The sequence below is a fragment of the Psittacula echo genome (assembly GCF_963264785.1).
Source record: "Psittacula echo genome assembly, chromosome: 2".
NCBI lineage: Eukaryota > Metazoa > Chordata > Aves > Psittaciformes > Psittacidae > Psittacula > Psittacula echo.
In genome coordinates, this window is record NC_137737.1 from 31392663 (window position 1) to 31419626 (window position 26964).

The following is a 26964-nucleotide window of genomic DNA, read 5'->3' on the forward strand; positions in this document are numbered from 1 at the left end:
GCTGCTTCAATCAAGTATTCCTTTCGTGTGTTCATCCTATATTCATCTGAGCTGCTGCTGCTACACTAGATAAAGGGAAAATGAATAGTTAGAGGAACTTATGCCAAAAAAAATAAGTAAATGTTTGGAGGAATAACTGTTTGAATAATGTTTTGAGAATTAAGTTTATAATAAGCCTAAAGTTTATGAAAATAATAAAATAAACCTGATTTCATTACTGGTTACGACAACAACACAAAGCCAGATAGTTCTGCACTGTGAGCTGTCAACCTTTCATGTTTGCATGTTTGCTAGCATATACTTCAGATAATCATTTTGCACCATTACTGTGAGCTGGAGACTCTCAGTGTAGGCTGTGATTTTCAGGGTGTTACACTGCTGTAGTCAAATTACTTTTGGAAGAAATGTGGTATAAAAGGTATAAGCCCTGATGCAGTTTACTTAAAAATTTGAATCCTCACAGCCAGAGCAAAATATGTCTGAGGTTTCTTCGCTTTTCTTTTTAACTGTTGAATTAGGTTTTCAGACCTGGCTGATGAAGAACTGGCATCATATTAAATAAAAGAGAAAATGTTTGAGACCAATTTGGGTTTTTATGAGGGTTTTTTTTTGTGCTATTGAAATAGATACTTTTTACCCTCTACACATTTATTACAGATGAAAAAAAAAGAAAATCAGTATCTCTTGTAATTGTCACAGTATTGATGGAAAAACCACAAAGAAGATGAAAACCCCCCTCTACCAGGTGAAATATAGTGTTAAAACTACAATGAATTGTAGCACAGAAGCCCACTGCATCAACACTGGAAAGCATATTAAATCCAAATTTTTTTCTTATAAAATACATTGTTTTAGACACAGCAGTTTTCTGATATAAAAAAGGAGTACTTGCTGGAGGAAAATAAGTAAAATTTGGTTCTAGTAATTTGTGAGATTCTAGTATGAAAATGCTTAGTTAGGGAAACACTGAATAAGTGCTATGTTTTTTGTGATGTCAGAATTTAAACTGGTATGGATATTTTAGGTTCATTTCATGTGTTTTATATTAATTATTTTAAGAAAAAATGTTAATTACCATGCCATTAATAGTATCAGGAAAATGTGTGAATGTATTTTCCCAATGGATATTAATGGGGAAAAATAAGAGGGCCCAGTTATATAAAGTGCCTTAATAATTATGTGAACACCTAGAAAGATATCTAAGTGGCTGCTATTCGTATAGTTTCAAGTTTATCTTTATCCTATTATTTGAAAATGTGACTTGAAAAGTTGGGGAAGCTGTGTTTTTTAATGTTAGTTTTTATATTTCCTTGTTAATTTGAGAAATTTCAGAATTCTTGAGATTCTGAAATCATTTGAACTGTAGAACGGCTTACACTCTCCCTTATACTATCAGGAAATAGAAAATCTGACCTAGGAGTCAAATCATTTGTAGGCATATTTGATTCTCCATTGTCTTCCTCTGACTCACAGGTGTTATGTTTTATTATCTGGAGAATCCTTTAGTTTTTTATCTCTCTTCCATATCCTGAATCCATTTTCTTTGATGCAGACGCTGTCTTGCATGTTCTTTTCAACCTCTGAAAGAGAAGCTGAGAAAGACAAAAGCGTTAAATAGAAATGACAGTCAAGGTGATCCATAGCACTCCTGGAGGGGAGAGTTTGCAGGCAAATAGAGCAAGTGGCAAGTCATACAGCACCCAGGGAGCCCCGCCACTGGTGGGAAGGATGCAAAAATAAAGGGTTTGTTTGTGAATAATTTTCTACTGTCTTGACACTCCCAATAGTATAAATTACAGAATCTGTCTCTCCAAATGCAGCCAGCTTGTGTGTTGGCACATCTCAGGTTCTATATTAAAAAAAAAAAAAAAAAAAAAAGCTATCAATAATTTACCTAGAATTATATCACTTTGCTGTATTGCTTCATTCCAGTGTAACAGGCAATGTGTCTGTGTCAGTGAAACTGTTTCCTACTTAGACTTCCCCAATTATCTACTGCTTGTCATAAAAATACTTTGTAATGGCAGTGGTGGTTTCTCCATTACTACCATAGTTGTGTAAAGCAAATATAGATAATATTGATACCCTGTACCAAGTTATAGACATGATTGTTGTATTTTAATTTAACTGAGAGGATCTGCAAGTGATTTTGGAGGCAGCTCCGTTACATTCTCAGTGGCCTGCTGTTCATCCTGCTCCTTGACCGGCTCCGCTATCAGAAACTGTAGATTCAATTCACTGTCATCTCCCGAGTCCTTCAAAGACTTTGATCTGTGTCTTTCTGACCTCTCTTGAGATTTACTGCTTAGGCTTGAACTATATCTTGTAATATCACTGTCCTTCTGACTCCCAGCCCTGTGTCACCCAGTCAACCTTCTTGGCCCTCATCACAAAATTCTCTTAATAAAATGTAATGTGAGGTTTCCAGTAGTGGGTACGGTTAGCTTGTTTCTGAACGTAGAAATAGTAGATTTCTGCTAATTAGTCTCTCAGTAGTCTCTTTAAATGCAATCCTCTCAAAATACTGAAAACTAAGCTGCTCATTGTCTTGTGCAGTCAGTCTCTGTCATTAAACTGGTAATGCTACTTACAGGCACCAAACCAATAATATAAATGGGTCAAAACCACTTCTCATTGAAAGTATAGCAGAATTCAGATTAAATCAGTGGTGAAATCTTCATGTGCTAAAAATGGGAGTAACATCTTGCTTGATGCTTCAAGATGTGTTTTTCTGTGGAATAGCCGGGGACTTGTTTTGTCTATTTTTTTACTATGCATGTGGAGGAAAGCTGAATGGATTTTTTTATAGCCTTATTTGCCCTGGATCAAAGTTCAAAACCAGGTTTTTCTTCTTCAAATAGTGATAATTTTAATACCTGAAACAATATCTAAGATACTAAATACTATGATAGCTTACCTTGTTCTCAGCTACAAAGCTCTGGGTGCTTTAGTGGGAGGATTAATCTTAATTTTTGGGCTTCATTGTGTTTACTCCCTAAAATTTCAGAATAAACTTGCAGTAATGGTTAATTCACTTACTTTCCTGCTCCCTAAAAATATAAATGTTAATCCTCTAGAAGTTTAGAGGGAATCTTAATATTGTATTTTACAGTAATCTCTTTAAAAGACAAAGAATTACAAATGACATTTTAAACTCACTAAGACTTCAGTGATAACTCCCAACACCAAAGAAGAAGCAAGCTTCCTATTTATTTCTGTAACTGCCATATGTGATATGCTAATTAAACAGAGAGCAGATAAACTATGGTATTTTCATGAGACAAGTACAGCTCACTACAGGTAAGCTGTGATTCATTCATCTAAATGTACTTAAAACCAAATGCTAAGAAAAACTATTTGGCATTCACAGCAGCAGCTTCTATTCCCCAGTGCAAATGGAGTGCATGTTGCCCAGACGTCCCTGGATCAGTGCACAGCAGGGAGAGCAGTGTCTGCATGAGGACTGCTTCAATGGGAAAGAGAGAACCTAAAGAATATTCATAAAGAGCAAATTAAAACATCATATTGAGGCCTTGATTAGGCTGGAAGCTGTCTTAAAGGTGTTCTGTTGTTACTAGTGCTTAAGATCAGCTGAGCGTTTGTGAAAGAGCAGCCACCTCCTGCAGCCTTTCAGTGATGGTGGTGGGTGAGACTCTACATTGCTAATATTTTTTATTGCCAAATTGCATACATCTGCTACACCAGATTCTGTGAGGTTAATTTTATCCCAAAATTTCACATTTACAAATGTTGTGGTAAATGTACTGCCCATAATAATGATAAAAAACAAAAAGCATGTTGCAGGTGATCTTTATGTGATTTTCTCATACTTGAGGATCATTCAAAGCCTCTGCCTTCTCTGTTTTTCCATCATGTATCTTCAGCGATGCCTTGACCAGCAGACAAAGAAATACTGTAAGCATGTGCAGGGTGCTTTCTTTTCAGTTTCTGGCTATGAGAAAAAAAATGACAGTGTATTAGGACTAGTTTGGAATGTATTTCTTGTTATTTAGAAAAAGTCACAAAGCTCCTTTACTCAGTTCAGAGGAATTTCTCTTCCTGCTTTTCTGTGATTATTTTTGAACGACAACCGTGTGTGGCCTTGGTGCTTGCAATGTGTTTGGGGCCACTGAAGTTAGAAGTGAATTATTCTGCTCTCTTATTGTTAATGGTAGAGAGAGATGGGTACCTGTGAAGGGAATTGCAGAGGAACCTATCTCTCTCTTTGCGATGTACTGTCGTGGTTTAAGCTCAGCCACGCAGCCTCTCTCTCATTCCCCCCCCCCTTCCTTCCCCGGCTCCTGGAGTGATGGGGAGGAGAATCGAAAGAATGTAACCCCCACGGGTTGAGATAAGAACAGTTTAATAACTAAGGTATAACACAAACCACTGCTGCTGCCACCAATAGTAATAATGATAAGGGAAATAACAAAGGAAGAGAATATAACTGCTCACCACCCGCTGGCCGATACCCAGCCCAACCAAGCAGTGATCTAGCCCTTCCAGGTAACTGCCCCCAGTTCTACACCCTGGGCATGATGTGCTGTGGTATGGAATACCTCTTTGGTTAGTTTGGGTCAGGTCATTCCTCTTGGCTTCCCCTCCTCCCTGGCAGAGCATGAGACTCACAAAGTCCTTGGTCAGGGTAAACATTACTGAGCAACAACTAAAAACATCGGTGTTATCAGCACTGTTCCCAGGCTGAAAGTCAAAACTACAGCACTGCACCAGCTACTAAGAAAGAGAAAAATGACTGCTACTGCTGAACCCGGGATGGGTACATATAAAGAACATATGGTAGCAACATTCTTCAGCAAGTGCTTGAGCTTAACAGCTGTGACTTATGACCCTACAAGAAAAAGTGTATAACTTAACTGAAGGTTTCAAAGCAGTGTGCAACTGAAAACTGATAGGAATATCGGTTAATGTGGTTACCAGAAATTGTTAAAAAAAAAAAAAAAGTTGGTATTTCGTAGAATAATTTCGGTCAAAGCAATTTTTTGTTAATATTGCTAGAAATGCATATTTTTAAAATCTTATGTTAATTTTTTAACAGCTAAACTAAGTAACAATGTAAATTGCTCTTCTTCCCTTGAAAAAAGACAACTGAGTTAAAGTAAGCTGTTGAGATTGCTGAGATATTCACATGCATTTCGAAATTCATTCTTTGGAAGCTAGCTTGGAACTTTATTCTAAAGGAGCACTGCAAAAAGCATCTGCAAAAAATACAGAGGAGTTTCCACGGTCTGAATTGGTCTCTGCCAGCTGGCATTGCCATGAAGTATTAATGCTTAGGATTTTAGAACTACAAGCAAACTGTTCAGCCTCAGTGTCCACTTAAAAAAGAGGCAATGAGGAGCAGAGGCTAAGTGTATAGTGTATCATCAGCCCATTCCCAAACTGCTACTGAAGGTAATGTTGGATGAACAGCTGAAAGTTGCGTTAAGTCAGTGAGGGTTTTGAAGCTTGTGGGAATCAGTAATCAGATGTGGCTCCATATTCAGTCATTATCCAGTCATTCAGTAAGAAACTGTTGTGAATAATTTGTACCTGCCATAGTTCGTTTAACTCTTGTGCAGTACCAGAATTATTCTGTTAACCTGCTTTAGAGATAACAAAGGCTCAGCCAAGCATCTCCCACAACTACTCACACAAATAATCTTGTTACGGGGGTCAGTAAGATAAATGAGGATTTCATGGCCTGGCCCCATTTTCATCATGGATCATGAGCACTCCTCAGTCAGCCAAAATGTCTTCTGTGTGACCAGCTGTCTGCAGACAGACATCTGTTCTGCTGGGAAATGGTTACGTGTTTTTTTTCTGTATGATTTGTTCTTTCGCTTTTTCATAGTAAGTCAATGTGCATGAGGTGTGTATAAGGGGAGGTCTTAAAAAATGAGATAAAAACAAGGATTTTGACCTTTGATCTCTGGATTTTGTGAGTTGAACCAGGTGAATATAACAAGTTTTTAATAATGGAAAAAGTAAACATACTGGATTTCAAGGAAATAGGTTTTTATTGGTTTTGTTGATACTAATTATAACAACATTGATTTTGTTATAATTAATTATAAATGTTGACTATTTATGATAGACCTTAGAGATTTAAAAAAACCAACAATGGGTACAAGTTACTTCTGGGGAGATTCTGACTGGGCACAAGAGGAAAATTTTTCACAATGAGAACAATCAGCCATTGGACTAATCTCCCCATGGTGGATTCCCCAACAACGGACACTTTAAAGTTTCAGCTGGACAGGGTGTTGGAGCATCTTGTGTAGACTGTGCTTTTGCCATGAGTGGTTGGATCAGGTGATTCTTGAAGTCCCCTTCCAACCTGGTATTCTATGATTCAGTAACTTCTGTTCTGTGGAGATTTACCAGCTGGTATGTCTCTGTCTTCAAGATCTTATTCCATATAATGATTTCGCAGATTGTATAGAGCAAACACTCCTTAGAGGGCTTTTAATTTTTATTTTAGTTATAATAAAGGAAAGAGTAGCAGTGGCCTACCTGAAATTACCTCTATTCTTCAAAATGTATTATGTTGTTCTCATTATTTAATACCATACAGAAAGAAGAGAATATCATATTAATTAGCATCAGAGGGTGTACAGAGTAGCGCAGTACAAAATGTGAAGCAAAAATCAAAACAGTCCAGGAAAGGTTATTCATGCAGATGAGAGAGAAGATTAGATTGATGATCTGAAGGGGAGGACTTTGGCTCCTATCTTGCTAGTCAAAGCTACGTGATGACTGTCATTGCTCAGTTCTCAGTTCTCTAATGTGAACAATTCCTGTATATGTTCTTGAAATTAAATATTCAATCTGTTTAGGATAAAAAATGAAATGTATCTATAATCACAAAAATAGGAGATTAAGAGTAATCCCATACTTGTTTTACATTTTCCAAGCTTGAGTTTCTCCAAGAATTAAATTCTTAGAGGAGATGCAAAACTAGTTCTATGAACTTGGTTTTGCAACATGGCAGAAAAACAATTAAGTGTGCAACAGTAACATCTTCTCTTGTTTTCCAGGTCCGTGGGGGAGATGTATGGGAGATGAATGTGGTCCGGGTGGCATCCAGACACGAGCAGTGTGGTGCGCTCATGTGGAGGGCTGGACCACGCTGCCCACAAACTGCAAACAGCCAGAGCGGCCGGACAACCAGCAGAGCTGTTTTCGGGTCTGCGACTGGCACAAGGAGCTGTACGACTGGCAGATCGGCAGCTGGAACCAGTGCCGGCCCGTTCTTTCCCGCAGCCATGAGAAGCCCCTGGAATGTGTCAGAGGGGAGGAAGGGATCCAGACGAGAGATATCACCTGTATCCAGAAGTCCAATGGGGTGCCAGCTGAGGATGTCATCTGTGAGTACTTTGAGCCAAAGCCCCGCCAGGAGCAGGGATGCCTCATTCCGTGCCGGCAGGACTGCATTGTGGCTGAATTTGCCCCCTGGTCGGAGTGCTCAAAGACCTGTGGAAATGGGCTTCAGCATCGAACTCGGCACGTTGTGGCTCCACCACAGTTTGGTGGGTCTGCCTGTCCTAACCTCACCGAATTTCAGATCTGTCAGTCTAGCCCATGCACTGCTGAAGAAAGTTTGTATAGCCTAAACGTGGGACCTTGGAGCGCATGCTCAGTGCCCCATTCAAGACAAATAAGGCAAACGAGGAAAAGAGGGAAGAACAAGGATAAGGAAAAGGACAGAGAAAAGGCAGTTCGGGATCCTGAGGCTCGCGAGTTAATTAAGAAGAAGAGGAATAGAAACAGACAAAATAGACAGGAGAACAAATATTGGGACATACAAATTGGGTACCAAACCAGGCAAGTCACGTGTACTCACAGAAATGGGAAAACTGCTGCTCTGAGGTAACCACTACTTATTAATTTGCACCTCTTTATTTCTCTCTGTTAAAGTCAAGCAAGCATAAGTGCACACTGGTATTATTATACAAAATCCTGAATCTTAATATTGAGCACATGTTATTTCCAATATGATCATCTCTTATCAAGTTCAAGATGTTTCTATGATATGAAACATGCAAACTGTGCTGGTGACAATACTAAGCATCACAAAAATGTGCAGGGTTAAAACTACTCTTAACTCCCTAGCCTCTGTTTGTCTGAACAGATTTCCCCTAAAAGCTATTTGTCAAATTCCTGCACTATTTCTATGGGGAGGTTTTTGCCCTTTAACACACCATGCATGTTTGGAAGAGGTGATGTTACTGCTTTTAAGGCTCTGGGCACAAAGACTAACAGGAAACTGAGCTGGGTCAATCTCACAATAAAACAGAAAACAGAGGAACATGCTGCATGAGGAGGCAGTATCTATTCTTTTGAAGAGCATGAAATATTGTTTGTCCTTCTTTTTGATTCCTGTAACAAAATTCCTGAAAGGAAGATGTAAAACCTTTTTGTTTCTAACATGTACTTCCTCTTTTTCTTTCTTCTCTGCACCTTCATGCTGTCTTATTATTTATGGTTTTTTGTTCGTTTGGTTGGTTGCTTCCCCCCCCCTCCCCCCCCGATTTCTTATTTACTTATTTATTGTTTTACTTTTCAAGAGGTGTGGCAGTTACAGATCTTTTCATAACTTTTTCTATAGGCTGGGTACATTTCTGCAACCGTGTTATCTTCCACTTCTTTGTTTTACCTGGCATTATCTTGCTAGGTCATGTTTTTCCCTTCCTATCCGCCAGAATGTTTTTGTCCAACTCAAATACTTCTTTCAGTCTAGTGTACCTTTTCCTGTCTTTGATGTGTTTCTATTTCCTTCTAGTTCAATGCATGATTGATCAATTTTACTTCAACTTTGAAATTATTAAGATATCTTGCTGAATGAGGCTGACACCCATTGCTGCTAGGTTAATGTTTATGAACTTGATTCAGAATATTTGACTTTGGAGTATTTGTTGTGCCAGTTAAATATTCTATCACAGAACTTGTAATTGCTTCAACCTTTCCTATCAGAAACCATATAGTATAGTTTTTCAAGTGTCGTAAACATTTTTCAGGTGTATTTCCTTTCAAGAGAGGACCCAGCAGTAAAACAGGAAAGTGATGAAAGGTTCCTTATATAAGAGAAGAGCAGAAGGATTTGGGTTTAGTTGGAATGAGAGACATAGGAGTGAAGAGGTAAAGTGCCTACGAGTGTGTAAAAACCTGTCACAAGGGAGAATGGAACAAGCTATTCTCTATATATTATGGATGTATAGGAAAAGGATTAATGGGGTACTCACAGCAGCGCTGAATGCAGTTAGACTTCTCAGTACTAGTGAATAGTGAAAAGCTGGAAAAGATTGCCTGGGGAATGTGTGGCACCTCCATTTTTGAAGCCTTATAAGAATAGGCTGGAAGTGCATGTGTCACAATTTACCATCTCAAGTAACTCACAGCTAGGAAATAGGGGGTGACTGTATGGGTTTTTTGCAGTCTCTCCTAGCTCTGGTTTTCTGCAGTGTTTTCCAATTTCAGCCCTTACTTGAGTGAATGTCTGTATGTTGTGGTTTAAGCTGGTAACTCAGAACCACACAGCAGCTCATTCTCCCCTTTCTTCCCTCCTGGCTCCTGTCGGGATGGTGAGGAGATTTGAAAGAATGTAAACCCCACAGGTTGAGATAAGAACAGTCCAGTAACTAGAGTATAATACAAAACTATTACTACTACCACTAATAATAATGATGATAAGGGAGAGAATGTTAAACTAAAAAAGGAAAAAAAACCCAACACCACCAAAACCAACCGACAAACAAAAACCCCAACAATAAACGCAAGTGATGGACAATACAATTGCTCACCTTTGCCGATCGACATCCAGCCCTACCCAAGCAGTAATCTGCTCTTCTGGATAACTCCCCCCAGTTTATATACTGAGCATGACATGCTATAGTAAGGAATACCCCTTTGGCTAGTTTGGGTCAGGTGTCCTGTCTCTGCTTCCTCCCGGCTTCCTGTTCCCCTCCCCACTGTCAGAGCATAAGAGGCTGAGAAGGTCCTTGCCTTACAGTAATCTTTACTTTGCAACAACTAAAACCATCAGCGTGCTATCAGCGTTGTTCTCAGGCTAAAGTCAAAAACACAGTACTGCACCATCTACTGAGAAGGAGAAAAATGACTGCTACTGCTGAACCTAGGACACTGTACAACCCGTCTTAAAATCAGCTTGCACACACAGTTCCAGATGTTGGCTGAAGCACTGTCTCAGTGCTGGTTCAGGAAGAGGTTGCCTTGATCCCTTCCTTTTCCAGCCTCATGAAGCACACTGTGCCTTGTCTGGAACATCATTATCCTTTAAATACAGGGAATAATTTACTATAATATATAATTTGCTAGCAGATACCAGTCAGCCACTATGTTTGAAAGTCCTCAAGTTTTTGTAAGATTAGAGAAATAATTCAGAACTACCATATATAAAAAAAAGTTAAAAAAAAAAAAAAAGTGTGTGGGGGAGGGAAACATTCGTGTGCTGAGGCTGTGATGAATGATAAAAGAAAATAACAGTATAATTGGAAGTTAATGGCATACTTTAGCCATCATTTTTACACTCCCTCTTGAATTTACTCAGATCAGTAATGCTGTCTTAATTTCAGATACCTCTGTGTTATACCATATATTCATGTTTCAGGCTGTAGCATGGAAATGGATGAAACCCTGTTGCCTGAGGCAGTGAAACAATAGATAATACAGGAGTGATTCTTCACGGGGGAGAAAATGATACAAATGGTGCAGTGGACATTTTGATGTCTAAAGGATATAATTTCATGTTTTAAATGCACAAAGGATTTCTAATAGTCTTCCCATCAAGTTTAACATAGAATCTTTTTCTCCAGTTGTATAGTGAAACCCAGAAAGTTTGATTAAATGACTTGTGTGAAATTCTGTCACTTGAAGCCTCAGCTTTTAGAGACCTATCTATGTCTGATACCTATATATAGATTTGTTTTGTTTATACTGCACTCTTCACTAAGTGGTCAAATGCTTTATTCTACGATTTACATTCCAGAATCTCAGCAATAGAATTATTTTTCTGCTCAGGTTGTCAGCGCAGCCAGCTCAAATGATTTTGTAATCTCCATCACACAGTAACTGTATTACTAAATAGTACAGACAAGTAAGGTGACTAGAAAACCTGCTGTGCTCATATGAAATGCTCTTCAGGTTGAATAGTCCATTTTAAGGGAGTTTTGACTTTAGCAATCAGAAACAATCAGCCCCCTGGCAGCATGACTGAAAGAAGAAGAAAACCCCTCAGGCTAGTCATATTTTTTTGCAAAGGTAGCAAAATTGATATAGTATAAAAAGTGTTTCAAAAATACAAGTTTCAGAAGGGTGCTCCAGAGGAAATGGTTCTGTAACGCTGTCAGCAAAACTTCAAAGAGGCGAATTCTCTCGACACTCAGCACACGAGGCATGGTAAAGAGAAGTGAAACAGGAAAATCAAAGTGTAATTTATACGCTTTATTGCCAAGTGAACAATACATAGTCTCCCGTGAAGGATGAAATATTGGCTTTTGTATTGCTCATTCTGCAATAATGTATGTGTTACATGGCCTGTGTTTTTGGTTTGTTTTTTTTTTTACATTTCCCCCAGTCTGAAATTCTGATGCACTGATAATATTTTAAATAGAAATGTTGGAGAAGACTATTAATGTTGGACAATCCGATTATTAAAGGTGACTTAGAAAATGAATGCTCTGGATAGCTAACAAAATCTGGACAGTGTTGCTGCTAGTGTAAAGGACAATACTGATTCTTTGGAATGTTTCCTCTTTTTTTGGTGGAAGTGGAGTTTGCCCAGGGTCCCACAGAGAGGTAGTAGACAGCAAACTCTACATTAGACAATGTAGAGAAACATAAAATGTATGTTAAAGTTCATTTTGAGTTACAAATCTGTGCTATTACAAGTTGTGATGATAATGCCTCATGTTAAGCTCGTAATTTTCTATTGTTATATATTCTCTGGTTTTGCTTTCTTCTACTCTGCCAAATTGTTACCATTGGGTCTCAAACATTTCTTCACAATTGTCTTTCTGAGTGGACTTTGGGGGAAAGTTTAACAAAAATGTTTTGGCTGGTTTTGTACAAGTCTAAGAAAAAAATATTTTGTTTTAGCAGTGTTTAATTCATACAACCATTCCATTGAGATGCTTTGATAAAACACCACTGAAATGGGTAAAGAATTTGATATTTGGAAGGACTGGAACAGGTTATGAACACAGACATTTATGAACTGTAAGAACATGGAACAGAACTAGTGTCTTCTTGGCCTGGATGTTTCTGCACATCAGCAAAGATTTGGAAATTCACTAGCAAAGTGCATCGAGATCCCCTGTAGCAGTTGGTCCACAGGTGTGGAAACAGTCTGCAACTGCTAAAAATCACTTTGGCTGCAGTCCACAGAACTGGTTCATATTCCCTTGGCGGTACCTCTGTGGCAGAGACGTGTTTGTGAAGCTGACCATTACTGATGACTTGAAATAAGAATTCAAGTAAAAAAAATACAATTTTAGATACATTTCTTTCCTGGGAAATTCCAGCTAACTTCACATAGACCTGTATCTGCTTAAAGCATAGCCAATGTATTCACCACTGGCCACAAGTCTTAAGCTGAATACCCAGAGACTGAGGAATTGGAGAATGGCCAACACAGCATTTAGGCTAATGAGCAAGTGATATTCAAGATGCACGTGCAGAAAAAGAGAGAGAATCTGTTTCTCTAGGATGGCATTTTAATTTTGTCTTTCCAGGTCCTGAAACTTCCTAATCCAAGTGCTTACCTTCCACATCACACAAGAAATGCTTCCATCCTCTTTATGGACTCTCATTCTTTTTAAGTTATAGACTGCGTGAAGGAGGAAGATTAAAAAACATACAGCATAAACCTGTTTCTTTCTTTGTGCCATTGATTTGAAGAAGCAGACTAGTCTTCCTGAGGTATATGCTGTCAGACAGCAAACAGAAGAAAGATTCAAACATAATGCAGCAGCTCAGTTTGTTGCACCCTGTAATATGTCCCTTACTTAGAAAAAGCCTCTCTGTACTTCTCTGAGCAGCTCCATGAGGCAACAGGCAGAAAGGGTGATGCGTATGAAGGTGGCAGTGGAGTAGCTTTAAGAAGACAGGCTGCAAGAGAAAGTGAAGGAATAGCAATGCTGAGAGGACAGGTTGTAGAGATGAAAGAGCATGAGCAACCTTTAGCTTGTTCATTGAGGACCAAATGGAAGCATGCTTGTTTACTGGTGTTTTATGTTACTGGAAAGGCACCTCTGAAGTTGTTTTTGGAGAGGAAGCCTCTAAGCTCACCACACTGTTATGTTTTAGAAGCCGTAAGTGGTTAATTAACAGAACTTCTATAAACGTAACATATTTGGATAATGAGATACATAGAGTGATCTTGATAAATTAACTTGAAATCACTTAATGCACAGGCTTTTAACAAATGGAGAACAGGGAATAAGAAAGTAATCTCAGAAGAAAAACTTCCTGATAAGTAAACAACACCAGAGTAATTGTCAGATGCATTGGGATAATAAAAATGTAAAATATTATTAGAGAAACAGAATGCAAACACATTGCTTTCCTACCATTTTCCACTGTGCTTTTAGAATTTCCATGAATTTGAAAGTCAAAAGCATACCATAGATTTTTAATGTGATTTTGGTGGAGAGAGTAGTTTCTGTGGGTATGCATATTATTCACTGAGTGTTCCTTTCTATTCTAAGCACCTGCTCCATCATCTTACTGAGGCTGCTCTTTTGACAGTGGCTTGTCAGTATTGCTGTATGTTTGACATACAGTGCCAAAATCTAGATTTAAGGTGGAAACATACACACTGTGCTGAATAATTGAAACAGCAGCAATGAACCATTTTTCTTCATACCATATTTTAAGTCTTTTCATATAGTGAACAGTTATTCTGTCATTTAGATGTATGACATTCATATATTTCTGTGGAATGCATCAAGATTGGATGCCTTTCCAGGATATATATTTTATTCAAATACATGTTACTGGTCTTCCTTAGCAAAATATAATAGCTTGTAATGTAATGAGGGTTGAACTACATGTTCCGATAACCTCATGTGGTCATAAATCCTATGAATGAAAAAATGAATTCTGTGAATGAATGCTATCTTGAATTTCTAGCCTTAATTTAGTAAGGGGTAAGAGGCACAGTGGTAAATGGAATTAGGCATTGAGATCTTTAATGAAAATTCTCCTGCACTGTACATTTATACGTCTTTTCTGCCTTGTTGTCAGAGAATTTTTATTTAATTGGTTTCAATATGCCTAAATAAATACAAATCAAACAATATTTTTCTAAATCACTGATATCTTAATATCAGTATCATATAGTCTGTAAATAGTCCTATAAGGAAAAACTAGAATGTATTACATGTTTAGAATTATTTTGGTTTTTTCTATTATGTGACTGGTAAAGGTAGAACCTAGAGTATGCCCCTGTTTTCTTGATGAGCTTTTTAAAGTTATGGTACAGCGTGTCAGCTGAGTATCCTCCTGGGAGATACTGTTACCCAGGGAGAGGGGGATTGCACAGCATGGGAAGCCACAGAGTTCAGCTCCGCTTGCAGATCCCCAAAATGAATAGTTGGGCACTTCAGTGCCTGACTTTCAGTGCTCCCACTGACAATAAGATGTCCAGCCTACCACGTAATGACCACTTTTATCCAAATGTTGGAGACTGATAAGAAACTAGTGATACTGTCAAAGCTAAGCATCTATACTGGGAACAAATCTAAAATAATATCTGAAACACAACTAATAATAGTAGTATAATTTTCAGTAATATTTTTAATTGTTATTTTAACTTCAGTATTGTATATTTTTATTCAAGAAGTTCAGCATTGTGTTTATTTTTTACTTGCTGGTAACTCCATGCATCTAACTGTTAGGGTCAAAGTAAATGCCAATTAATGCTATGTAACTAAAATTCCCACTGACAAAGGGAGATCCCCCTCCACCCCCCCACCCCCCCACCCCCAAGCTTTAAAAAGTCATCTGTGTAGACTGTTGATGAATAACCTGCTCTACCAGTTTTAAAATTATCTATAGCATGGGATGTGCATACATGTCACTATCATTGAACTGTGAAAGATAGTACCTCTCCCTAAACACTTCTGCTTTCTTGTCTTCTTAGACACTCACAGTATCTGCAACAGCCCCACAGGAGCCACTGTTACCCCTTGTTTGGGTGTAGTAGAACTTTTTGTTGCTTTGCCTGTATTAGCCAATATATTTTTTCTTGATACAGTAGTTGTTATCTCTGTTTTCTCTTTTCCCATAATGTAGATAGCCTGAGTGGTTTTGTGGGTTTTTTCCAAAGTTGTTTTGGCCGTGACTCTTTGTTGGCAGAATTAAAGTTGTGAAAGGATCATGGGAAAGTTGTCTTGCGAAAAGCACTTAGGTGGACAGTACTTGAATTGTAAATGAATAAAAGTGACCTCATTGTTTCTGTGATTATAACAGCCCATTATACCGTGAGGTACTAACAGTTTCTCAGAACAATGTACAATATGACCAATACTAAACAGTGCAGCTGCAGGGAAAATGAATTAGCACTGTGTCATGAGGGATAGATACTCATTACATTTGCCATTAGGAAAAAATACAGACAGTGTATTTTCACTAACTTCTTTAAAGAAATAAGCGTGTACTAACCATAAACTGAAACTCTCAAAGATGACTAGACCTTACAAATTACATTTTATATCTTCAGAGTAACTCATGGGAATTATCTAAACTCTGGATTTAAAACATCTTTCTACTATTTCTGCTATATAGTACTTGTTCCTTAAGCAGAATTATTTCTTAAATTTACTTTTATTTGTAATAAACTATTTTTTCTTTCTTTTTTTTTTTTTTTCCTGAAAATGGAGTAGTCTTCTTCAAAATCCAGCTGTATCTTTAAACTGGGAATGACATAAAGTTAATTTGATTGTTTCGCTTTAGAGGTTAATGCATCCAGCAGGCTGTATGAAGTCTGAGTACACTGTAGAAGATAAATACCATATTGCAGTACACTGAGACATTGTACTTGATTCTTGCCTCCATATGTTAACTCCAAAATGACCTTTACTCATACAGACCATCTTTTAGCGTTCCATGATAGTCAAATACAAAGCAAGGAGACCCTACACATGCAATATTAAGATCTGGATTTAGTCCCAAAGAACATGAAGGATTTATATTCAGCATGAATATTACTGGGTTTACTCAGGCCTCATTCCCAGTAGAGTGATCATTCGAGGTTGCCATAGAAAATGGCACACGATTTTACCTTTTGACCTGACCAGGTTACTTCTGCGAGGTAGTTCTGTTAGAGGGTTTTAGAATCTAGGCTGTGGAGCTGTCCACAAGCAGTCTGATTTCCCAGCCGTGTAAGCCTGAGCCTTTCTAGGATGTGATGCTAATGAGCAGTGTGGTACATGTCTTACCCCTTCACTGTGAGGTTACAGTTGCAAGAAGCAGGTGCAGTGTTCGGAAAGTGTTCCTTAGAGTCTCTCATTTCTTTTAGCAATCTATTGAGATTTAAGCAAACTTTAAGCAATCTACTGAATTTCTCTCTACTGAGAAAAGTAAAATGAGCTTAAATTCAAATCCTTCTTTAATTTCTTTATTGTTCTAAGGATTCTTTGGGAGCTGGATCAATGTGCATTCATGGCCGTAGGATGTCTTGCAACGACATCCTATTTGTCCAGCTTAGTGGATTGTTTTTGTGGGGTTTTTAATTGTTACTTATTTGAATCACAAATTTGCTTTCTGATTCTTTTCCAAAAGTTTCCTCTAGCTTTAGTTTGCCCTTCAGTCAAAAATGTAGCCTTTACAAGCTTGCTTCTATGTATGGTGTTTGTGCATGTAATTTTGGTTTTCAAGTGCTAAACTAACATCTAGTTTTGTGTTCTCTGAGCAATTTGTCACTGTTCCAAGTCTTCCTGCAGACAAGTTTGTTTGGTCAAATGGACTTGTATGTCAATAGTTTTCATCTTGTGGCTGGTGAGAAAGATTGAAAACCATTTTGCTAATGGTATTCAATGATGTAATGTCTCATGAGATCAGCAAGAATTCCGAGAGACTCTCATGGTTCCTGATGATACAGCTGGTTGTGGGAGATGCCTGATGGTGTGCTGGGCATTCAAGGCCAGGAAATGGTTAAATTATTCTGCTCTGAGGGAGCCCACTGTGATTTCTTTTATCTGCCAGATAGTCTTTGCTTTTCTTATTATTTGGATAAAGCTACTTTAAAAACCCATTGGAGGATTCTGGATTTCTTTAGCATGTTGATTGTGCTTTGATCTGAAACCTTCAGAAGCAGCTCCCTCTTCCTGCTGAATTGCTGAATCTCCTCATATCACACTCATTATGGGTTTCTTTCTAGGCAGTTACTTTAGGTTTTGGTTATATCTTCTTCACTCCTCTCAAGTTTTTAACTCATTCATTCAATCTTGGGTGTTCAAAACATATTATGTTCTTGGGGTTTGCTTTGGAATACAAGCAGAGCTTGTTTTTTCTTCTGAAAATGGAATAGTCTTCTTCAGAAAGAATGATAAATTTTCTTCCCAAAGGGTACTGGGATTTAACTCCTCAGCAGAGAGTGGGTTCTGATCCCACAGCCCTTACTGATCATGAAGAGCATGTAGTATCTAATCCCTCTATATAGTATGAGAGCGGCAAGGACAGGATGAATGCCATTTCTTCCTAGCTTTCTGTGTAATGTCTGACAATGTTGATGTCTATTGAGTGTGTCTTGTTAATGCCTGCTCTCACACTGATCTCTCATGAGAATGGTAAGATACGGGAGTGTCTGCTTTTCACACCAGATTGGCTGTGCCAGGACTGGAGCAGCCTGGGCAGACATGTGGGTGCAGCTACAAGGAACTTTAGAGTCACAAGAATGAAGAGCCTGTGGACAATGCACTGCCACATCAAATACTGATACAGGCTTAAAAGATCACAGTTTTCATTTTGCAGGTAAATTCCACCTAAGTCCTTTTCAGTCCAGGTCTGACCCATGGCTTTTGTTTCCCATGAGTGCCAAAAGTTTATGTTGGCATCAGTCTCCCACCTGAACCATAGCCATGTTATTCGTTGCAGAACAATGGAAATCTTTGTATGTAATCAAATGGGAAATCAGCTAGAGAAAAAGGTAAATATATCAGAATTCCTGGAGAATGAATGTGAATTAAAATAAGGAGTATGAATTAAAATAAGGAACAATAGCTGTGAAAATGTTGGTAGAAAAAACCTAACAAAGCTGAATGTTGATAATGGTGAAGAAATGGAGAAAGTATGGCAAAAGACTGCAGGCAAAAATTATTAAAGAGACTGTTTGTCTTGCATTAACCTTGTCAATTGGGCTTTATTACTTTACATTATAGGCAAAGCCAGTAAATAGTAGTTCTTTTTAAATATTAGAACTGGGTGAATTTATTGAATTATTTGGAAAAGGCGTTCTTCACTGTACAAATCTAGATTTAAATTGCAAACCTCACATTGGAGCTGTGTTACATTTGACCATGAAGAGCAGCTGTATCAGGAAAAGCACCAAATTAATTTTCAGAATTGTGTCTCCTTAATGCATTGGATACATAGACTCATATTTCCGTTAACTTCTAAATTGTACAGATGGTAATGAGCAGATTCTTTGGGAGTGTCCACAGAACGTCGAGCAGCCCTCAAATCCAGGCCAGTTTTACATCTCAGAGTTGCACATGCAATAGAAAGGATCTGTAATTGCAGGGTATAACTGTGATCAAATACAATGAGACTAAGTCAAAGTAAACTTTTGAACATAGCAAAGAAACAATTGAGGAGAAAGCTCTTAGAAGTCTCTAAGCTCACAAATGCTACAGAGAAAGTGATCAAGAGCATGGTTATTCAAGGCCTGAAGCCAGAAAATGAAATTAACAGAACAATGTAAAAACAAAACCAGCTATCTACAGTTAGTGGTGAGCAAAAAAGGTGTGTAACCCATTGTTTCCAAGGTGATATAAATGCAGAAATCTTATTTGTGTTCAGAAAGCGTTTATACTAATTCATGGAAAAAAACTCTATAAAGGGCTCTTCACTGCAAATACACAACTTATTTTCAGGAAATCTTTAAGCCACAGCTTGCTGGAAAACTGAAGGATATGTTGGGAAAGTGTGACCAAATGCATGCCGTCTTTTAACTTTTGCCCGTCATTTGCTACTGCCAAGGCAGGTATGAGAACGAATGGATTATTAGAACCATTCACCCATTCTTATGTTGTTGTTCATGTTTTCTCATTAACTCTTCTTTCTGGTCATCAGTCCAATATGTTATGGAAGAAACACCAAGAAAAGTACAAAATCTTAGTTGTATGAGTAAGTTATATATAGCACATAGATTGAAATGGGTCCTGTTCTCTTTCTTAAAACCTGTATATTTTTCCTATTCATTCATCATAAATTTAAAGATAAGTCTTATGATCAGTCATTACCATGCATTTGGTTTATGCATGCAGTATGCATGCCTTTATGTGCTGGAAAAATAATAATTTAAAAAAACCCAGAACTTTTTTCGTGGTTGAGCTTATTGCGGAAGAAATTTCAATGGTCTTTTCCATGACTTTTCTATGGAATTTAAAAGATTAATTTCAAACAGAGATTGGCATATAAAATCAGGTTATCCAGTTTGGGGGTTTTTTTTGTGTGGTTTTTTTGTTGGGGTTTTTTTTTGGGTTTTTTTTGTGTGTTTGTTTTGTTGTTTGTTTTTTTTTTTGTTTGTTTGTTTTTGTTTGGTTGTTGTTTTTTTTTTTAAATTAAAACCAGGATTCACTCTCAAATAGAAATTCAGGATACTTCAGAAAAAGTTGTTTTACCTCTTGACTGGTCTAATTCTATCACACATTAAAAGCTCATCTTCCAAAGAAGAGACTGCTTTCAGCTGCACAGCTTGCTCATTTGTACACAGGTACTATGATGCTATCTGCTCCAGGCATATACCTCAAGCTTCACTCTCTATGTGACTATAGCCTTAATTATCCCATAAATTACTTTGAAATCCTCAGGGGAAACTTTTCTATCCAAAGTAATACTTATTTTTTATTTATTGCTGTAAGAGCAAACATGAGGCTATGGAACATGTGTAGACACAAATTCCTGCCCACACATGTCCACAAGAGACTGAGCAGCAATTATGCTCTTTATTTTGTTCTTTGAACCATCACTGCCTTTTTCTTTATTTCGTTTATCTAATCTAAGTTTTTGAGGTTGAGGAATAGGTTTGATGTTGGCTTAGTAGCAACAGGGATCATTCATCTCCTGTGATGTTTTATTTTGCTTGGAATTGCCTTCTCTTTCCACTATATCATCTATGTGCTTAGATGTGCTTATACCTTAAGCTTGAGTTCCCCACTACTATCTGTCTATTGTCTGAAATGGTATTCTCAAACTACAGCCTTACTTCATATTGTATAATGCCCTCTTCCCTGCCAAAAGACAGACACAGAACACTGTTTTTTGAGTGTATTTAATAGTTGAGAGCAAGTTCCTGCATACTTCATGTGTTATCCCTTTGCTACCTCTTGTATCCAGTCTGCTCTGTTGACTTATAACAGCATTTTAACACAAGTAATATAAATTTCTTTGAGCTTTCCAAGAATTATCTGTCTAGAACTGCATAGACTGATAGTGAGGACTTATTTGTATACTCCCTGCACTTTCTGAATGGCTAACTTTGCATATAGATTCATATAAATTTTTATATTTGCACATAAATGTTACTGAAGGTACACAGAACATGGAGAATTTTGATGCAGAACTACCAGTGGCTTGTGTGGTATCATGAAATGACTATTAACTATCTATTTTTATCTTCTGATTTGTTACCTGCCCATTTGCCTTTTCTGTTGTGAGAAGGAACATTTCATCCAACTTTGGGTAACTAAGTCAGGTGCATAAGTCCATCAAAAAGTAGAGAGTGATTTGCATTAAATTAAGCTTTGATTAAACTATTTTTTCAGATCAAATCTGTAACACACAAAACACACTATTTTGTGTAACAGACATTCCCAGGTTTCAATTGGGAATCAATCTATGGAGTTTCTAGGATCAGAAATGTGACAGACCTTCTCAGCTAATATAGTACATATGCTGAACTTTTAAAGTGTCCTATGCATCTTCCGGCATTACTGAATTTTTTATATGATTCAGTATTAGTATGTTTAATTATGAATATCTCTTTATATATAGTAATCTGCACTGAAAGGTGTGAGAAACATCTTTTTCTCTTGGTTAGATAAAGTAGGCTGCCTGTTGCGAAATGGACTCCGTCGGAGATCAATGTGATCAGACAAAGCCATTTATTATAGAAAACTAACTCTTTATATACTATTTCTTAATGTTGTTTGCACTAACTTGGCCCATTGTGATTGGATACATATCTGTGAGGCCCTTAACAACTAACATATAATTGGTTAAGCACAGGTGTGAGAACCTGACCTTCAAAGTTTTCCAACAGTCCTCAATTTAGCAACTCAGTAAATTCCAGCTCCTTCTTATCTTGCTGGGATTCTCACTCCCAGTGCCTTGCTCCCATCCTCCTTCACCTTTTGTTGTTCCTTGGTTCACGTCGAACTCCATGTAGGCACTTGCTGATCTGGGTACATGGCCATTCTTTGCCAGAAAGTCATCCACAGCTGCCTTTGGGTACTGGAAGACTATTATAAGGTCTATAAGTAACTATATCTTTAAAAATAAAGAAATATCATTAGTTTGCAGGGATGGCCTTAATTTTTAATGGAGTTGATTGAAAACTTTCTATTAAAGAGGTTTTTTCAATTATGGGTTTAGAAAAACTTTTTTTTTTTTCTTTTCTTCAGGATGTGGGATTGATTTTTTTTTTCCCAGTTTTTTCCAGTTTTCAGAAAATTTGTGATAAAAAATTCTTTTGCAATTTAACTAGCTCCGAATATTCTTTTTTTTTTTTTTTTTTTTTAGTGGTAAGTTCATTAGATTTGAGCTCAATTGCAGCTCAAGGTCTCCTTTCTCTTATGTATCACTCACCCTAAAGAACTTGCACCCCTTTGTGTTGTGGTGGAGGTTTCCCTTACCACGGAAGGGAACAATTTCTGCATGGACCTGTGTGGGAATCACAGCCAGTGACAGCCAGGGACACCTTTAGGGTTCATGGCAATTAGGGGACAGAGGCAGGTTGAAAGTAGCTTCATTGAAGAAAGATTTTTTTATTTATTTAGTAAAACAACTTCTGAGAATGAATATTAGTCATTCTCATGTAGCATGTCTCCCAAATTAGTTCTCAAGCACATACAAAGCCCATGGAGTGTTACACATCATCAATTGATCTCTTCACTCCACACTGAAGCTACTTTGTGATGGCAATTTTGTCTGTGTTCCCTGGCAATATGTGCCTGTAATTAAACTTGGCTTTAGTCACAATATGAGTGAAGAGGTTGGTATTTTCTGCTCTCTAAGGAGTCACTTTGGAAAGGAACTTTGGAGGTGACGATATGTCATCTGTTCTCCAGAATGATTTGCAAATACTGCCCATGTTAGAATCCATAAGGAATAGATCTTTTTTCCAGTCATTAAAATGTGTGTCTTTGTGGGGTAAATGAGTCTATATGTTCTGTCAAAGGTACAGAAAGTGCTATATTGAATATGACAGTACTGTAGTCCTCTGCCAGATGGGGCTACATGAAGGTGAAAAGACTCCTTTATTAAAGAACAGTGTTCTAAAAAGCTTTGAGTGTTTTCACCCCAAACAGGGCATAGGTTCTGTCTTTAAGCAGAATAAATGTTGTCTATCATGTGTTAGGGTTTCTCCTGTACCCCTTTATCTTTCACATAATAAGGATGCAAGAAATCCCCCACTGAGTAATCTCCTGTGTTCTGTCAAGCCCAGCAGTGTCTCCAGTCTATTGTCTCCAGCAGTGATAAAGGGAGATTCTATTTAAAGACCAAGCATATGAGGCCTGGCTGCCTTTTGCAGTCCACTCTCTTTGTATTTCTCTAGTATCCGAAGTCAATGTATTAGGGATGGTGGCTAGTATATGACTGCCTAGTCATTTTAGTATCAATATACAGATCTATTGCCCACAAATTCATCTAACCTCTTTGTGAATCTGCTGACATTGTCTGTCTCCACAACCAGGATCTTCTGTTAGCAAGTTATATAATTACACTGCCTCTTGTGTATAGAAATATGTTCTTGAATCTCCTATTAGCTTCATCAAGTATCACTACTTCTAGTATTAAAAAATATTAATAGCAGTTCAACATGTTGCTGCATATATGAGTAGGGCAAAATTTTGTATAGCAACAAAATTGTTGTAAATATTCATTGTTCTGTATTATTTTATATTCTATTGCAAGGAAAAAAAAAATGAGCCTTTGTTGTGTTTTTTATAGGACTGATATGGAACAGAATGTTTCATTGTGCCAGCTGCAGTGCCAGTAAATCTTTTCCCTCCTGTTTACTTCAGAAGTGAGAATTTTATTCCAAAACAGACACAATAGATATATTTATGTTGTAATTATAATTAAAAAGTTAAAGTTATGATCACTTTAATTGTAGTTTAGATTCTGTATTGCTCATTATCCTATTGTGACACAAGCTTTAAAATAGAAATGTTGGTTTCTGGTTGCAATATGCCATTTAAAAATGCAGAGGCACTTAGAGGGAGAAAATCTTGTTGACAGCCTATATAGTATGTGAATGAAGCGATTGGATGGAGAATGGAAATTAAATGGCGGCCTTCATGAAAAGCAGAAATTTAAGGCTATGGATTCAATGTAGCAGGGAAGGCTCTATTTGAATGAGGAGATGTTCCTCTTTTAGACTATGAGGCATCACTGTGACAATATAAAGCTGTTAACAAAGCAAATTATCAGTGACCAAGTATTCAATATATTTGACATTGCATTGCAGATGTAGAGCACTTGGTTCTGTTCAAAACCATTGTATAGCCATATGTGTTATTGATCCTTCACTTTCCTTTTGTTTCAAGAAAAATTGAGTATACCAAAAAATAAAAGGTGAGTTGTGAAAAATTGATTTATTTCCTCTTTGGACTTCTAGATATGTATGAAGACTTGTTTTAATTTTGATCACAAATTCTAACAAATCTTACATAGCAGTTTTGAGTCACTTTAACCAAAAGCCCTTTTGCCTGACTTTTGGAGATTAAATATATGTCGACTGGAATTTAACAACTTCACAAATATTTACTGACTTTGCATGTTGCAATGGACATCACTATCACTTTTCTATAGGAGTTCCTGACTGACTGTGAATATGTGTGCTGAAAATTGTAATGCTCTTTTATTGCAGCTTCTGCAAACAAGACAAGTTGCCCATTACGTTCCAGTCCTGTGTGATCACAAAGGAATGCCATGTGTCAGAGTGGTCAGAATGGACACCCTGCTCCAAAACCTGCTTTGACATGACAACCCCTAAAGGGAATCGCACAAGATCACGGACCATTAAACAACTGCCTATTGGCAGTGAAAGTGAATGCCCACAGCTAGAAGAAACAGAGGAGTGTGTTTCACAAGGAGATGGTGTGACACCATGCATTACGTAAGTTGGCTTTTTTCAGTTCTCCCTATATTAAACCGAAGAATTTCAATTAAGTGCACAGGGCTTATGATGGAATATCAACCAAATAATTATTAAAGAAATAATGTTTGATTTTATTTTATCCTTTGCTTATTCAGTGCTCTTCTTAAAAGCCTGAAGTCTACAAATAGCTGCTATTATAATGAAATCACTTCCTTCTCTAAACACAGGAGAAATAACAAATGCGTATTTTTTCATTAATGTTAACTTTTGAAAATGAACATTTGTGGATATGCAGGCTCAGTCAAGATCATAATAAATTAATTGTATTAATTTGTTAGTAATCTTTTCCCTACATAACATTTCTACCAGGATCATTGCTTTCTGGAGCACTTGTATATTTGCAGACAAAATGCTGAACATAGGAAAGAGGTGATAAACATCTATTTAGCAAACAGACTTTTTTAGTGAAACTTGTATTTAGCTTAACAAAGGCAGGACTGTGCCCCAAATGGCAAGTGGGAGAGACTAACAGTAACAGTAAATAAATTAACTCTGTTTAAAGTTTAGGAGAAATGACAGCAAGCACTTTTTGGTTCAAGCGATTGCTGTAATCCTTATCAACTAATTGAGATTAAAATTTAAGTCCCAACTGTGCTTTTTCTTTATCAGACTGATAAGGGAGTCTGGGGAATTTGATGTTAAGCATCTTAGGCTGTGGTACATATTTTTCATTTAAGAGTTGAAATGTCATCTTTCCCCATCTCCAGCCACATTAGGAAGCAGTTTGCATGATTTAGCCTTAAAGGACTTGTTGGGTAGAGAATTCTGTGGCATTTCTTGCAGTTTGTAATCCTGATTGGGTTTTAACTAGAGGTCACAGATCTTTCCTGTGTGTTCACTGATTAGAAAGCTCACAGCTTCTCATTCATCAGTACACAGCAGGGATGCCTCAGTATTGTAGAGCCATCTTTCCCTTAATAGTGAAAAAGGAAAGGTTTTTCTGAAGCACTAATAAAAAAATACAATTATAATTTTACCTTGATTTTCAGGAGAAACTTCTTTGTTACCTTTATCAAAGATGAACAAGAAGCTTTGGAGTTGTTTGGGGAAGGTGTTTGTGGTTTTTTTTCTCCCTTTCGTTTTCTGGCTCTTGTGTTTCTCAGCATGCACACTTCTTTGATATTTTGGCTTTGGTTCATGTAATCTGTCTACCTCTAAACAAATGCTGCGAGTCACAATATTGAAAGTTATCTTGTCTGAACATGAATTATATGTCTCTGTATATCAAGTTTTTCTTCCCTCCAATAAGATATTTATGTGTGCAGTATGTTTCAGGAGTTGAACAGAAAAGATCTTTCTAAAAAGTAATGATTTCAAAAGTGAAATAACAGAGGAAAAGTTTCAACCCACATAAAATATTAGACTTAATGCATCCCTGTGTACAGGAAATTTTGGGGCTCAGGTTTTTTAGGAAATTAATAAAGCTGTTAAGGTGTTTCAGCTTTTATAACTTAATGCTGTATAAAATGGCTTCATGATTTCTAAAGACGATATTAACTGATTTTGATCCAGGTATGGCTGGCGCACCACAGAGTGGACAGAATGCCGTGTCGATCCTCTCCTTAGCCAGCAGGACAAGAGACGAGGAAATCAGACGGCACTGTGTGGAGGTGGCATTCAAACGCGGGAAGTGTACTGCGTGCAAGCTAATGAAAATCTCCTCTCCTATTTAAATACCCTCAAGGAAAAAGAAGGTAAATTTGATTCACTTGCTTTTGCATTAGTGTGAAATCAGAGCACTTCAGCATTCCAGAGCTCCTTGACAGTCACTGTCTTCTATAATCAGTGCCTTTTTACCTTGCAGGTTTCTGTTCTTTTCTTGTTCAGATGAAAATACTTAATTGCAGTAGCAAAGATTTTATTCTCTATGCTGCAAATATTGATTCTTAGCTAAAAAATTACTATTTCATAATATCTATTGAAAAATATTGTCTTATGTGAAGGATATATCTCAATAAGAAAGAGCATGAGAAGGTGGGCTGGAAACCCTAGATTCTGTTTCTTCCTCTACTATAAATTTCCTGTGTGTCCTTAAGCTGGGTGATGAACTTGTGTGGTTTGATGTGCAGATGGAATATGTCAATTCTGTCATGTAAGCTCGATATAGAAATATGCAAAAATATGACCAGATTTAACTCTTGGGGATTATTTATTATTATTATTATTATTATTATTACTACTATTTATTTATTTATTTTTCTTCTTCTTTTTTTTGATTCAGTCAAGTTTATAAGTTTCTTTCAGGACTTCAAGCCAGTATAATTTCATGGGTTTTTTTCCTTAACTGAAAGAGAGATTATTCCCTGTCACTCTTACAGCTGGTACAGCAACTTATGCAA

The 26964-nt window shown here is 37.3% G+C and overlaps 1 protein-coding gene across 1 annotated transcript in view; it reads left to right on the forward strand.

Annotated features, from left to right (window-relative positions):
- The window catches only part of THSD7A (thrombospondin type 1 domain containing 7A), a gene marked incomplete at its 3' end in the record, with an annotated part of 195124 nt that overhangs the window by 70420 nt on the left and 97740 nt on the right, over positions 1-26964 (forward strand). The window contains exons 2-4 of the mRNA XM_080611330.1: positions 7038-7869; positions 24335-24583; positions 26138-26319. Of these exons, the coding sequence (XP_080467456.1) occupies positions 7038-7869; positions 24335-24583; positions 26138-26319 (1263 nt within the window). The remainder of the gene's footprint in view (positions 1-7037; positions 7870-24334; positions 24584-26137; positions 26320-26964) is intronic.